Below are 16103 nucleotides of genomic sequence, written 5' to 3'. Positions count from 1 at the left end.
GATGGGCTGTACAAGAAAATGTAAAAAGATAATTGTATTTATATGACACACTTTACATGAAATATTTCAAAACAATTATGAACATACATGAACATAATTGGTATACGCCTGATTTAAATACGTGCAGCTACAGTTGTCGGCAAGTTAACACTTCCCCTTCATAAAATGTAGGCAAGGCCAACGGTTGAAAAATAAAATTAAAAAATGACAACGAAGAGGCGAACTATATGATTCTTACATTGCCTATAATGCTTCAAACGTGTTTTGACTTTATAACACTGTCATATTTTATCGGCAAATATCTGCACCCAAGCCTTATTCCTGCTTCATGTTTTTTTTTTGTCTCCCACAGTTTCAGTTTACATTTGCTTGACTTCACACAAACTGGAGTACCGTTAATTTACTCGTAGAAGTAGTGGAACTTCTGTTGTGAATTCTGTGGAGAAAAAAACTATGAAAAAATAGTATATAAACCCACAGGATACCTCTCCTAAATATGAATATACATAATGTACAAAGGAAGCAGTGTGCAGGAAGCATTTACCTCACCTTTTGATTATAAAAAAAAAGGGGGGGGGACACCCACACCTTGGCCCCAGTCACGTGACTGCATGCTCTTCGGCGCCTGACTGGCACAGTTTGACAGTGCAGTTGATGCCATTGAATAGAGTGATATGGAAGTCATGTGTATGGTTAGTTCTGGACGATACACTCGTCCAAGTTTTAATTTGTTACTATTAATTGTCCTCCAGCTTGGCCTACATACAGTGGAGGGAGTGTGGCCGTTACCGCAGACTTTCACCTCCTCAACGGAGCGATACCCACTGGACCCACGGACTTTCGACTTTGGTTATGGAAGACAATCAGCCGCACAGCGGGGCTGTTCTGTTCTGGATGCTGCATTCAAGAGATATTTCTCTCTTATTTTTCCAGACTACACTTCTGGCAGTTTACACCTTGCTGGAGAAAAAATGCCAAGTTGTAGGCCTACTAACAAAAATGGCAAGTATTCACAATGGTGTTTCTGTGATACGTAATTATTTTCAATGTACTGTGACAGCATTGTATAGGTCTGCAGTGCTATGTATATGTTGTCATTATAAAATGTATAAACTGTATATAATATGTATGTAAACCTTGGCTTTTTGAATATAAGTGTGAGCATTAAGAGTAGATGATCTGGTGGCTCACACATTCAAGACTTCATTATGGATGGACAAAAACAGAGAAAAGTGCTCACAGGTTTGTTTTGAATGTTCTGTTTGTCATGGCTTTTAAAGTAGATCAATGGGCTTTGTAGAGACAGCAGTTCACCAGTCAGGCAGTGAAGGCCTACCTACTCTAAAGACCCACAATAACAATGTACCAGAGTAGCAGAGCTTCATGTTTTGTGTTTTCAAAAATACCATAGGATATAGAATAATCAGACTTTGATTGTAACATTGTTAAAATGGAAGTCCACAGGCAATGTATGCATCTCGTGACTGTAATTCACTTTTTTGACCAACAGCAAATGGTGTTCTGCGATTCAGTGAGGATAAACCATTTACTGTTGAGATCAGTCTTGACCATAATGACTGTGAGAGTTACCCAAATGAGGACTCCTCTGAGAGATGTAAGTATCAGCACATTTATTTGAGCCAGAGCACCATGGATAAAGGTCACAGTGGCAACAACTGATGCATTATCTAACTTTCTCTTATTTGTGTTCCAGACAATCTGAGTGTCTCTGCAGGACAAGCATCTCTGAAGGCGGAAACCGTGTGGGGTGCTGTAAGAGGTGATTATAGCCACTACATTATTTAAGAATATAAGATAAGAACGTGTGAACAGAAGTGCAAAGGGAAGGCTGTTGGTTCAATCAAAGCCTGTTTAGCAAGTTGCATTGTATTTCTCATGCTACTCAACATTTAATAACTGACCTAAGTATCTCACTGTTATCTGTGTAGATTAAAATGATTGCTGATTATATATTATATATCCTCTGATGAAGCACAGGTCTGGAAACCTTCAGTCAGCTGGTGTATCAAGATGATTTTGGTTCAGTAAGTAAGAATTTTTCAAATGCTCAAACTCATAAGGAGTTCATTACTTCTTGAATACACAACCTCATCTTGTTATCAGAATCAGAATCAGAATCAGAAATACTTTATTGATCCCCGGGGGGAAATTGTACAATATATATATAGTATATTATAGTGCTTGATGAGGGTTTTTGATGGATCAATTAAAATTAAATAACGTTTTCTGGTTCTTTCTTTATTTTAGTATTTTGTGAACAAGACTGAGATTGAAGACTTCCCCCGGTTTCAGTTCAGAGGGATTTTGTTGGACACTTCACGTCACTATTTACCAGTGCAGACCATTTTAAAAACTCTGGTAATAATCAGATGACATAATCTGAATTTCAGCCCTCTGTTTCATTGACCACACTTGTCATAAGTGGTATTAACATATATCTTTCTCGTTAGGATGCAATGGCCTACAGTAAGTTCAATGTGTTTCATTGGCACATTGTTGATGACCCCTCCTTCCCTTACCAGAGCCGCAGCTTTCCAGACCTTTCCAGTAAGGTATGTCATGCGGATGAAGAGAGCTGTTAAGTAATAAGAAAGAAGAAGCCACCTCAAGTCATGTGCACCACGTCTCTCTATTTGCCTTTCAAAAATGTGTATCTGCATTTTAGGAGATATTTTAGAAGACTGTTTTTATATTATCCTAGACTTTTAACTAGGCCTACTGCATGTGGATTCATGAGGTAGGAATATACTTGCATCCACCCTGAACAAAGGCTTCTGGCTCTGATTCAGGGGGCTTTCCATCCGATGACTCACATCTACACACAGACAGATGTGAGAAGGGTGATCTCATATGCCAGGCTGAGGGGAATAAGAGTCCTTCCGGAGTTTGATTCACCCGGCCATACCAAATCTTGGGGAAAAGGTAAAATTCAAAAACCAAAATGAGCCACATTTACTCAAAAACAACTGTTTTATCCAAATGATCTCAGCTCCTCGATCTTCAACATATAAAGTACTTGGCATTATGCCTGGTTTGGTTCAACAGGAATCCTGTCTGCCAAACCTGCAAGCCAAGACTATAAATGGCAACAAGACATGTACTGAATCTTGAGTGTGAATCACTTTTTATATGGAGGAGTCTTATGGCTACAACAGTGGCAACAAATGCCTGCATTCAACAGGCAATGCAAGCATTTAAACAAAATGGTGAGCTAAATCTGATTGATTACCATTTATTCCCCAGGACAGTCTGACCTGTTGACTCCCTGCTACAGAGGGGGCATCCCTTCAGGTACTTTTGGTCCTGTTAATCCAGCCTTACCCTCCACCTACCAGTTCATGGCGAGACTATTTAAGGAAGTGTCATCAGTGTTTCCCGATTCCCATATCCACATAGGAGGGGATGAGGTTGACTTTTCCTGCTGGTAGGCTGAAATGTGACAGATCATTAAATGCCTGCTGACTGTTAATGATTTCAACCAGGATTTCCTGGTTCTGATAGCTGTTTGTTTACATTGTTACTGAATTTGGCAGCAAAAAGTGCAAGAAATGTGCCCAATACTGCATTGTGATGTGCAAGCATATCTGTGCATTTGTTTTCATCTGTTCAGAAATTAAAAAAAAGGAAAGAAAGGGAAGGAAAAGTGTATATCTTGTCCCAGGTAGTTGATGTATTTACATTTCTTCAAAATTACAAAACAAATAATTAACTTTAATTTATTTGAAGTAACTTCTAAAAAAATGCACTTTTACAATCAGCGCAATTACATATAAATAATGACTCCAACTGCTTGTTTCCAAGGAGATCCAACCCTGACGTTCGAGCATTCATGCAGAAGATGGGATTTGGAGTAGACTTCACCAAACTGGAAGCATTCTACATGGAGAAGTAGGTTGTAAAGGGGAACATAGAGTGTAGAAAGCTCTGAGAAATACACAATGATGTTACAAATGTCATTAATGTCTTTATTTTCAGCATTGTGAATATCACCTCTGCTCTCAACAAGACCTCTATCGTGTGGCAGGATGTGTTTGACTACCATGAACGAGTAAGTACACCTCTATGATATAAAACAAAACTACATTTTTGTGTCAGTGGTTCTATAAGCTTACATATTGTGCAGGGATGCATGATATAGATGAATGCAGATATGCAGTTATTTACATATTCACAAATATAAATATTTGAAATTCTGACTTTTTAATTTGCATTTCAATTGCAACACCACCATGTGTTTAGTCTACACCGTTGAAGTTTACTATTACATTGTAATACTTGGTGCAGACATCTTTAAAAAAGCACTGCTTTATTAGTACCTATCCAGATTTATTTTCTGAATATTATTTCAGCTATTTAATGCTGTGTCCAAGTATCTACATAAATTGAAGGATATATTTAAACTTTAATATATAAAATATGTGGCATTTATTTTGTCTTCAAACATCTTTTTTTCCTGCAGCAGGTGGATCACTGAACGTTTTCCTGTAAGAGGCTTACAGTCAACACTGTTGGCTCCAAAAAGTTTTTGTAAATGTTAAGGGAGGGAAATCTGCCCTTTTCAGTTAGAATAAACACTTATGCAGTCATCCACATACTCGATTTAACTGTTCAATATCATTTGTTTTGAAATTACAATATAATTTTGACCTCAGCAGGTGTAGTGGTCGGGACCAATTGACCAGCAATTCTTAACAGTATATTGTCTGACAAACAGACAAGCTAATTTTTCACACAACCAGTTCAGTTGAGTCTGATAGCATTGTGTTGCAGCTCAACTCTCTCTCAGTGGTGGAGGTATGGAGAGGGGGCTGTTACCTGTGTGAAGTGCGCAGGGTGACTAAAGCAGGGCTCAGGGTGATTCTGGCCTCTCCTTGGTATCTGGACCAGCCAGGACCCACACACAACTGGGCCCGCTACTACACTGTGTGGCCCCTCGCCTTCAAGGGTCAGAAAAGAGTTTGCTGTGGCTATTTGAAGTTGTACTATCTGCTGTGTTTTTTTGGTCTCTAATAATAATTTAGAGGTAAAACTTGGTGTAAGTGTAAGTGTAAAATATAGTACATACATGCAAACCTTTTTGACTGTTAATGCAACACAGAATGTTCTATTTGTAGCTATACCACTAGATGGCAGTAAAGACTGTTGTCCATGCATCAATGTTACAGAGACACGTTCTGAGGCCCAATTTCATATGGTATACTAATTGTATACAAAATGTACTGTACACAAAATTTCATAGCGTAGAAATCAATGTACTTTTTAATCACTTCTCCAGTGTGAACACACTACAAACAGTACTCAATTTAGAATTAGTATGTAGTATGGGATTGGGACACAGCTGCAGTGAAGTGTGATTGTTGTGGCTCACAATGCTGTCTGATGGCTAACATGGAACACAGAAGTATAAAAATATTGCCACTTGCAGTTACTTCACAAAGCTCCTTGCGTCAGATTATGAGAGCAAAGGCCCAGCAAGAGAGAGAGAGAGAAGTCTATCAAAAGCAGACTGTAGTTGTTTTACATTCAGGTTGCTTATAAGATAAACTGCCATGAATCATCAGGATGAGTTAGTAAATATTACAGCTAAAAACTAACTTTCAGCCTATTTGTCATGTAGTCAACTATTTGCTAACATTTGACTACAAATGATTACATTATTATAGCAAATACATTTCAGTGGTAGATACTGTACATGATACAAAACCAAATGCAGCAGAAATTAGTTTTTGACGGCATTTTGTTGCCTTTTCACACATGCATGCTCCAGCCTAATCTGCAGGTGATCTTTTACAGGTTTCCACTGCCACCATCAGACAAGCCAGGTAGCAGAAAAATTAATGTGTTTTGCATGCATGCTCCAGAGACAGGGTGTTTTGGTTAGGTTTTGGTCTGAAATGTAGCACATTTTTGGCATTAATATTATGCAGTTATTTGCAAAACTTCGCAATCACACCAAGATCATGCATTTCTTCACTATCCAGGAATTGGTATAGGGGAAGGAGTTAGCAAGTTATTAATGGGACCACACTTTGTCTTCAAGATTTGTTTTTAATTGTAGAGATATATGAACTTAACATTACAGATATTTAGAAGGGTGAAAAAATAGTCTAATTGTCAATTACAGATTTACATTAATATGTTCTTTGCAGTTGTTTGCCCCATGGGTACAAATTCTGTGATGTCTCAGTAAAAGCCTGCCCTTTTTGAAAAATCAGCAATTAATTTTAATGTCTATTTTCTGAAATATAAAACACTACATGTGAACAGATTAATCTAAACAGATTCATCAGGCAGACAGGTCAGTAGCAATATTGCACAGAAGGTTTAGACAATATGATGTTTTGTCAGATTCCTAAGGACACAGTGCTGCACATCTGGAAGAGCATCCCAGCTAGTTATAAGGCAGAACTCAGCAGGATCACCAAAGCACTCGTTGGCACTTGTCCTGCTGGCTGCCCTATGGTACAACATCCACATTTCCTATGGGCAGGACTGGCGCAACTACCGCATTGTGCAGCCACAGAACTTTTCTGGTTTGTGCATGGTCAAGTAATATCACATACCATTATAACCTGGCTCAGTTATGTGCTGGTGATGGTACTTGTCTGGTGGTGGGAGGTGCCATTGGAGATTGCCATTTATAGAGGCCAATTAAACATTGACTTGCTGAGTTTTGACTTGAAGTGGTGTAATACATTTGAAGTGAAGATTCTGATTGGTAGTAAACTCATTACCAGCCTATCCTTAATTAAAACTCATGTTATTAAAGCAAACCGTCCCCTCACAGGTACTGATGAACAGAAGAAGCTGGTGATAGGGGGTGAGGTCTGCATGTGGGGGGAATATGTTGATGCCACCAATCTCACTCCACGTCTTTGGTATGAAATTAGAAATACCCCTAAAATCAACAAAATAGTCAACCATATTATAGTAAGTGCAGCAACAATTGCATGAAATCATTCAAAGTAATCACTGGTTGCACCCAAAATCACAGGCCAAGGGCAAGTGCTGCAGCAGAGAGACTATGGAGTGATGAGAAGCAGACGTCTAGTGTGGCCGAGGCATTTACTCGTTTGCAGGACTTTCGCTGCAAGCTCCTGAGGTAATTTTCCTTTCTATCCAGGACCTATGAAGAGCGTAGTGCTGACATACCTCAACAGGACAATGGGCTTTTTGTCATAATGTCTGCTTTATTACATATTTCCCTTCCCTTTCTCCACAAGACATGGCATCCAAGCAGAGCCTCTGTATGTTGGACACTGCAAACATGAGTACCAAGATGTTTGAAGATGTTGGATGGATTAACATTGGTTTACAACAAGGTTTTTCTGGAGAATGTTTGAACTAATGAAGTTCATAGTTGCCTTGTAAGGTGATTCTGAAAAAAATCTTAGGATTTTAAAATGGTACAAAATCTTTAATAAATATTTTGTTTCCCCAGTCTTAAGTATATATACACTAAAATGCGTTCTCAGGGACTTATCTAATTACCTATGTTTTCTCATTTTCATTTTTTGTAAATTTGAGTAATTTTTATTTTAAAGCAATCATACTATAAAAATATCAACAAAAAAAAGTGCTGCACTGTAATACCATGTTGAATTGTACTTGATGCAGCCTGTAGCCTGTAGTCTTGCACTGAAATGTAATAAATTGTTGGTGTGCAGACATTGTCTCTGTTTTATCCCCCTCTAAATAGCTGTTACTTTAACACTATGAACTGTGGAAAATTCTCACTTAACATTACACATGGTCCTTACATATACTATGATTAGACAGGTTGCCAGTCTATTCACAATGCTAACAAAACTAGATGAACACAGTGACAGACTTTTTCACTTATATTGGCAGTTTAGATTTTTAAGGTTGTCCAACTGTCATATCTTTATAGAGGAAACAAGCACCAAGAGGAAACCCAAACAGACATGGCAAGAACATGTACACTTAACACAGAAACTCAAGTCAAATTAATTTATTAATATTATTTATTTATTTAGTAAAAAAAAATGACAGAAACCTCAGAGGGCTATATAAAGTTATCAATAAATGACACTCATTCACAGAAACTTGATTTAAATAAGGAACTCCACATAAAAACCCTTTAACGGGGAAAAATGGGAGAAACCTCAGAGGGCTTTTTAAGTATATCAACAAATGACACTCATTCTCAGAAACTTGATTTAAAAAAGGAACTCCACATAAAAACCCTTTAACGGGGAAAAAATGTGAGAAACCTCAGGAAGAGGTGCCATGTGCACAAACACAAACAAAAGTAGTAGAAATACAATGAAGAAACAGAAATATAATAATAATAATGACATTATCAGTAAATGAAAAAAGTTGGAGAATGTCAGGTAAATAGAAATTGAGTGCGACTTCCAGATGCCAAAAGAGCTGGTAGGAACTCGACCAAAAAACCTCCTTTCTTCCTCAGAGACCTGGAGAGAAGATAGACTACACATTCACACTTTCAAAACTCAAAGATACCATTCATACAAAAGCAGAAGAGAGAAGAGGTGTTAAGATTCTGCATTTGATCACAGATAACACAATGCAAGAACAAAAATTAAACGAAGAAAGACAGAGAAAGTGTCTCCTAGAAATTGTTGCATGGAGCACAGGCAGTAACCATCAACCAAAGTGACGGTCAGTCGTGGCAAAATAGAGGGGAGGAAAGAGAGAGAGGAATAAGTTAGCTAAAGTTGGAAGTTTCAAGAAGTACTACAGAAAAGGGACCTTCCTCCAAAGCTTGATGGTGTCTTGACAGTGAAAATTAAAACCATGAAAGGAAAACAGAAAATAAAAGCAACTTTTGACACCATCCTTAAGTCGTCAAGGAGCTTCCAAAAACACTTTGATATGGGTAAACATGGAACTTTCCTTGGGAAGAATTAAACACAAGGTACTTTCTTCAAAGGCTCGATTGTGTCTGGACAGTAAAAATAATATAAATTATAAAAGGAAAACAAAAAATAAAAGCAACTTTTGACACCACCCTCCAGTCAGCAAGGAACAACTTCCAACAACTCTTTGAGTCAAAGTGATAGTGTCCTTGGGAAGATTTGAACAAGAGGGACCTTCTTCCAAGGCTTGATGGTGTCTTGACAATAAAAATAACATACATTATAAAAGGAAAAAAGCAAAAAGCAACTTTTGACACCACCCTTTAGTCTGCAAGGAACTTCCAAAAACCCTTTCAGTCAACTTGCAAGTGTCCTTGGGAAGAATTGAACGAGGGGGACCTCCTTCCAAGGCTCGATGGTGTCTTGACAGTAAAAATAACAAAAATCATAAAAGTAAAACAAAAAATAAAAGTAACTTTTGACACCACCCTCCAGTCAGCAAGGAACAATTTCCAACAACTCTTTGAGTCAACTTGATAGTGTCCTTGGGAAGAATTGAACGAGAGGGACCTCCTTCCAAGGCTTGATGGTGTCTTGACAATAAAAATAACATACATCATAAAAAAAATATAGAAAAGCAATATTTGACACCACCCTCCAGTCAACAAGGAACAACTTCCAAAAACCCTTTGAGTCAACTTGATAGTGTCCTTGGGAAGATTTGAACAAGAGGGACCTTCTTCCTAGGCTTGATGGTGTCTTGACAGTTAAAATAACATAAATCATAAAAGGAAAACGGAAAATAAATGCAACTTTTGACACCACCCTCCCGCCAGCAAGGAACAACTTCCAACAACTCTTTGAGTCAAGTTGATAGTGTCCTTGGGAAGATTTAAATGAGAGGGACCTTCTTCCAAGGTTTGATGGTGTCTTGACAGTTAAAATAACATAAATCATAAAAAGACAAAGAAAATAAAAAAGCAAAGTTGGACACCACCCTCCAGTCAACAAGGAACAACTTCCAAAAACCCTTTGAGTCAACTTGATAGTGTCCTTGGGAAGACTTGAACAAGAGGGACCTTCTTCCAAGGCTTGATGGAGTCTTGTCAATAAAAAATTACATAAATCATAAAAAGAAAAAGAAAATAAAAAAACGTTTGACACCACCCTCCAGTCTGCAAGGAACAACTTCCAAAAACCCTTTGAGTCAACTTGATAGTGTCCTTGGGAAGATTTGAACAAGAGGGACCTTCTTCCTAGGCTTGATGGTGTCTTGACAATAAAAATAACATAAATCATAAAAGGAAAACAAAAAATAAAAGCAACTTTTGACACCACCCTCCCGCCAGCAAGAAACAACTTCCAACAACTCTTTGAGTCAAGTTGATAGTGTCCTTGGGAAGATTTGAATGAGAGGGACCTTCTTCCAAGGCTTGATGGTGTCTTGACAATAAAAATAACATACATCATAAAAGGAAAAATAAAATAAAAGTAATTTTTGACACAACCCTCCAGTCTGCAAAGAACAACTTCCAAAAACTCTTTGAGTCAACTTGATAGTGTCCTTGGGAAGATTTGAACAAGAGGGACCTTCTTCCAAGGCTTGATGGTGTCTTGATAATAAAAAATGACATAAATCATAAAAAGAAAAGAAAAAGCAACGTTTGACACCACCCTCCAGTCAACAAGGAACAACTTCCAAAAACCCTTTGAGTCAACTTGATAGTGTCCTTGGGAAGGATTGAACGAGAGGGACCTCCTTCCAAGGCTCGATGGTGTCTTGACAGTAAAAATAACATACATCATAAAGGGAAAACAAAAAATAAAAGTAACTTTTGACACCACCCTCCAGTCAGCAAGGAACAACTTCCAACAACTCTTTGAGTCAACTTGATAGTGTCCTTGGGAAGATTTGAACGAGAGGGACCTTCTTCCAAGGCTTGATGGTGTCTTGACAATAAAAATAACATACATCATAAAAAGAAAAAGAAAACAAAAAAACGTTTGACACCACCCTCCAGTCAACAAGGAACAACTTCCAAAAACCCTTTGAGTCAACTTGGATGTGTCCTTCAGAAGACTTGATTGAGAGGGACCTTCTTCCAAGGCTTGACGGTGTCTTCACAATAAAAATGACATAAATCACAAAAGGAAAACAAAAAATAAAAACAACTTTTGACACCACCCTCCAGTCAGCAAGGAACTTCCAAAAACCATTTGAGTCAACTTGCAAGTGTCCTTGGGAAGAATTGAATGAGAGGGACCTCCTTCCAAGGCTTGATGGTGTCTTGACAGTAAAAATACCAAAAATCACAAAAGGAAAAATAAAATAAAAGTAACTTTTGACACCACCCTCCAGTCTGCAAGGAACAACTTCCAAAAACTCTGTCAGTCAACTTGATAGTGTCCTTGGGAAAATTTGAACGAGAGGGACCTTCTTCCAAGGCTTGATGGTGTTTTGACAATAAAAATAAAATACATCATAAAATGAAAAATAAAATAAAAAAGCAACGTTTGACACCACCCTCCAGTCAACAAGGAACAACTTCCAAAAACCCTTTGAGTCAACTTGATAGTGTCCTTGGGAAGATTTGAACAAGGGGGACCTTCTTCCAAGGCTCGATGGTGTCTTGACAATAAAAACAACATACATCACAAAAGGAAAAATAAAATAAAAGTAACTTTTGACACCACCCTCCAGTCAGCAAGGAACAACTTCCAAAAACTCTGTCAGTCAACTTGATAGTGTCCTTGGGAAGATTTGAACAAGAGGGACCTTCTTCCAAGGTTTGATGGTGTCTTGACAATAAAAACAACATACATCATAAAAGGAAAAATAAAATAAAAGTAACTTTTGACACCACCCTCCAGTCTGCAAGGAACAACTTCCAAAAACTCTTTGAGTCAACATGATAGTGTCCTTGGGAAAATTTGAACGAGAGGGACCTTCTTCCAAGGCTTGATGGTGTTTTGACAATAAAAATAAAATACATCATAAAATGAAAAATAAAATAAAAAAGCAACGTTTGACACCACCCTCCAGTCAACAAGGAACAACTTCCAAAAACCCTTTGAGTCAACTTGATAGTGTCCTTGGGAAGATTTGAACAAGGGGGACCTTCTTCCAAGGCTCGATGGTGTCTTGACAATAAAAACAACATACATCATAAAAGGAAAAATAAAATAAAAAAGCAACGTTTGACACCACCCTCCAGTCAACAAGGAACAACTTCCAAAAACCCTTTGAGTCAACTTGATAGTGTCCTTGGGAAGATTTGAACAAGAGGGACCTTCTTCCAAGGCTTGACGGTGTCTTCACAATAAAAATGACATAAATCACAAAAGGAAAACAAAAAATAAAAACAACTTTTGACACCACCCTCTAGTCAGCAAGGAACTTCCAAAAACCATTTGAGTCAACTTGCAAGTGTCCTTGGGAAGATTTGAACAAGAGGGACCTTCTTCCAAGGCTTGACGGTGTCTTCACAATAAAAATGACATAAATCACAAAAGGAAAAATAAAATAAAAGTAACTTTTGACACCACCCTCTAGTCAGCAAGGAACAACTTCCAAAAACTCTGTCAGTCAACTTGATAGTGTCCTTGGGAAGATTTGAACAAGAGGGACCTTCTTCCAAGGTTTGATGGTGTCTTGACAATAAAAACAACATACATCATAAAAGGAAAAATAAAATAAAAGTAACTTTTGACACCACCCTCCAGTCAACAAGGAACAACTTCCAAAAACCCTTTGAGTCAACTTGATAGTGTCCTTGGGAAGATTTGAACAAGGGGGACCTTCTTCCAGGGCTCGATGGTGTCTTGACAATAAAAACAACATACATCACAAAAGGAAAAATAAAATAAAAGTAACTTTTGACACCACCCTCCAGTCAGCAAGGAACAACTTCCAAAAACTCTGTCAGTCAACTTGATAGTGTCCTTGGGAAGATTTGAACAAGAGGGACCTTCTTCCAAGGCTTGATGGTGTCTTGACAATAAAAATAACATACATCATAAAAGGAAAAATAAAAGTAACTTTTGACACCACCCTCCAGTCAACAAGGAACAACTTCCAAAAACCCTTTGAGTCAACTTGATAGTGTCCTTGGGAAGATTTGAACAAGAGGGACCTTCTTCCAAGGCTTGACGGTGTCTTCACAATAAAAATGACATAAATCACAAAAGGAAAAATAAAATAAAAGTAACTTTTGACACCACCCTCCAGTCAGCAAGGAACAACTTCCAAAAACTCTGTCAGTCAACTTGATAGTGTCCTTGGGAAGATTTGAACAAGAGGGACCTTCTTCCAAGGTTTGATGGTGTCTTGACAATAAAAACAACATACATCATAAAAGGAAAAATAAAATAAAAGTAACTTTTGACACCACCCTCCAGTCAACAAGGAACAACTTCCAAAAACCCTTTGAGTCAACTTGATAGTGTCCTTGGGAAGATTTGAACAAGGGGGACCTTCTTCCAAGGCTCGATGGTGTCTTGACAATAAAAACAACATACATCACAAAAGGAAAAATAAAATAAAAGTAACTTTTGACACCACCCTCCAGTCTGCAAGGAACAACTTCCAAAAACTCTTTGAGTCAACATGATAGTGTCCTTGGGAAAATTTGAACGAGAGGGACCTTCTTCCAAGGCTTGATGGTGTTTTGACAATAAAAATAACATACATCATAAAAGGAAAAATAAAATAAAAAAGCAACGTTTGACACCACCCTCCAGTCAACAAGGAACAACTTCCAAAAACCCTTTGAGTCAACTTGATAGTGTCCTTGGGAAGATTTGAACAAGAGGGACCTTCTTCCAAGGCTTGACGGTGTCTTCACAATAAAAATGACATAAATCACAAAAGGAAAAATAACATAAAAGTAACTTTTGACACCACCCTCCAGTCAACAAGGAACAACTTCCAAAAACCCTTTGAGTCAACTTGATAGTGTCCTTGGGAAGATTTGAACAAGGGGGACCTTCTTCCAAGGCTCGATGGTGTCTTGACAATAAAAACAACATACATCACAAAAGGAAAAATAAAATAAAAGTAACTTTTGACACCACCCTCCAGTCTGCAAGGAACAACTTCCAAAAACTCTTTGAGTCAACATGATAGTGTCCTTGGGAAAATTTGAACGAGAGGGACCTTCTTCCAAGGCTTGATGGTGTTTTGACAATAAAAATAACATACATCATAAAAGGAAAAATAAAATAAAAAAGCAACGTTTGACACCACCCTCCAGTCAACAAGGAACAACTTCCAAAAACCCTTTGAGTCAACTTGATAGTGTCCTTGGGAAGATTTGAACAAGAGGGACCTTCTTCCAAGGCTTGACGGTGTCTTCACAATAAAAATGACATAAATCACAAAAGGAAAAATAAAATAAAAGTAACTTTTGACACCACCCTCCAGTCAGCAAGGAACAACTTCCAAAAACTCTGTCAGTCAACTTGATAGTGTCCTTGGGAAGATTTGAACAAGAGGGACCTTCTTCCAAGGTTTGATGGTGTCTTGACAATAAAAACAACATACATCATAAAAGGAAAAATAAAATAAAAGTAACTTTTGACACCACCCTCCAGTCAACAAGGAACAACTTCCAAAAACCCTTTGAGTCAACTTGATAGTGTCCTTGGGAAGATTTGAACAAGGGGGACCTTCTTCCAAGGCTCGATGGTGTCTTGACAATAAAAATAACATACATCATAAAAGGAAAAATAAAATAAAAGTAACTTTTGACACCACCCTCCAGTCAACAAGGAACAACTTCCAAAAACCCTTTGAGTCAACTTGATAGTGTCCTTGGGAAGATTTGAACAAGGGGGACCTTCTTCCAAGGCTCGATGGTGTCTTGACAATAAAAACAACATACATCATAAAAGGAAAAATAAAATAAAAGTAACTTTTGACACCACCCTCCAGTCAACAAGGAACAACTTCCAAAAACCCTTTGAGTCAACTTGATAGTGTCCTTGGGAAGATTTGAACAAGGGGGACCTTCTTCCAAGGCTTGATGGTGTCTTGACAATAAAAACAACATACATCACAAAAGGAAAAATAAAATAAAAGTAACTTTTGACACCACCCTCCAGTCAGCAAGGAACAACTTCCAAAAACTCTGTCAGTCAACTTGATAGTGTCCTTGGGAAGATTTGAACAAGAGGGACCTTCTTCCAAGGCTTGATGGTGTCTTGACAATAAAAATAACATACATCATAAAAGGAAAAATAAAAAATAAAAGTAACTTTTGACACCACCCTCCAGTCAACAAGGAACAACTTCCAAAAACCCTTTGAGTCAACTTGATAGTGTCCTTGGGAAGATTTGAACAAGAGGGACCTTCTTCCAAGGCTTGATGGTGTCTTGACAATAAAAATAACATACATCATAAAAGGAAAAATAAAAAATAAAAGTAACTTTTGACACCACCCTCCAGTCAACAAGGAACAACTTCCAAAAACCCTTTGAGTCAACTTGATAGTGTCCTTGGGAAGATTTGAACAAGAGGGACCTTCTTCCAAGGCTTGACGGTGTCTTCACAATAAAAATGACATAAATCACAAAAGGAAAATAAAAAATAAAAACAACTTTTGACACCACCCTCTAGTCAGCAAGGAACTTCCAAAAACCATTTGAGTCAACTTGCAAGTGTCCTTGGGAAGAATTGAATGAGAGGGACCTCCTTCCAAGGCTTGATGGTGTCTTGACAGTAAAAATAACAAAAATCACAAAAGGAAAAATAAAATAAAAGTAACTTTTGACACCACCCTCCAGTCTGCAAGGAACAACTTCCAAAAACTCTGTCAGTCAACTTGATAGTGTCCTTGGGAAGATTTGAACAAGAGGGACCTTCTTCCAAGGTTTGATGGTGTCTTGACAATAAAAACAACATACATCATAAAAGGAAAAATAACATAAAAGTAACTTTTGACACCACCCTCCAGTCTGCAAGGAACAACTTCCAAAAACTCTTTGAGTCAACATGATAGTGTCCTTGGGAAAATTTGAACGAGAGGGACCTTCTTCCAAGGCTTGACGGTGTCTTCACAATAAAAATGACATAAATCACAAAAGGAAAAATAAAATAAAAGTAACTTTTGACACCACCCTCCAGTCAGCAAGGAACAACTTCCAAAAACTCTGTCAGTCAACTTGATAGTGTCCTTGGGAAGATTTGAACAAGAGGGACCTTCTTCCAAGGTTTGATGGTGTCTTGACAATAAAAACAA

At 37.8% G+C, this 16103-nt stretch overlaps 1 protein-coding gene across 1 annotated transcript; it reads left to right on the top strand.

Moving 5' to 3' along the window:
• The first annotated feature begins 683 nt into the window (after nucleotides 1-683).
• hexa (hexosaminidase A (alpha polypeptide)) lies at nucleotides 684-7308 on the top strand. Its single transcript, XM_070907610.1, has 14 exons — nucleotides 684-945; nucleotides 1511-1615; nucleotides 1715-1780; nucleotides 1999-2045; nucleotides 2269-2379; nucleotides 2472-2573; nucleotides 2811-2943; nucleotides 3265-3445; nucleotides 3823-3909; nucleotides 3997-4069; nucleotides 4792-4966; nucleotides 6809-6899; nucleotides 7016-7123; nucleotides 7245-7308. The coding sequence occupies exons 1-14, from the start codon at nucleotides 684-686 to the stop codon at nucleotides 7306-7308; spliced, it is 1605 nt and encodes a 534-aa protein (XP_070763711.1).
• Nucleotides 7309-16103: the final 8795 nt, after the last annotated feature.

Source organism: Enoplosus armatus, chromosome 6, assembly GCF_043641665.1.
Source record: "Enoplosus armatus isolate fEnoArm2 chromosome 6, fEnoArm2.hap1, whole genome shotgun sequence".
NCBI classification, from domain to species: Eukaryota; Metazoa; Chordata; class Actinopteri; order Centrarchiformes; family Enoplosidae; genus Enoplosus; species Enoplosus armatus.
This window is presented reverse-complemented; position numbering and strand designations above follow the sequence as displayed.

Excerpts from the sequence above, each read along its gene's own strand:
- hexa (XM_070907610.1), top strand. The coding sequence starts at position 684 with ATGTGTATGGTTAGTTCTGGACGATACACTCGTCCAAGTTTTAATTTG. Across the intron at positions 946-1,510 it reads TTTTCCAGACTACACTTCTG|CAAATGGTGTTCTGCGATTC; the intron begins GCAGTTTACACC and ends TTTGACCAACAG. Across the intron at positions 3,910-3,996 it reads GAAGCATTCTACATGGAGAA|CATTGTGAATATCACCTCTG; the intron begins GTAGGTTGTAAA and ends CTTTATTTTCAG.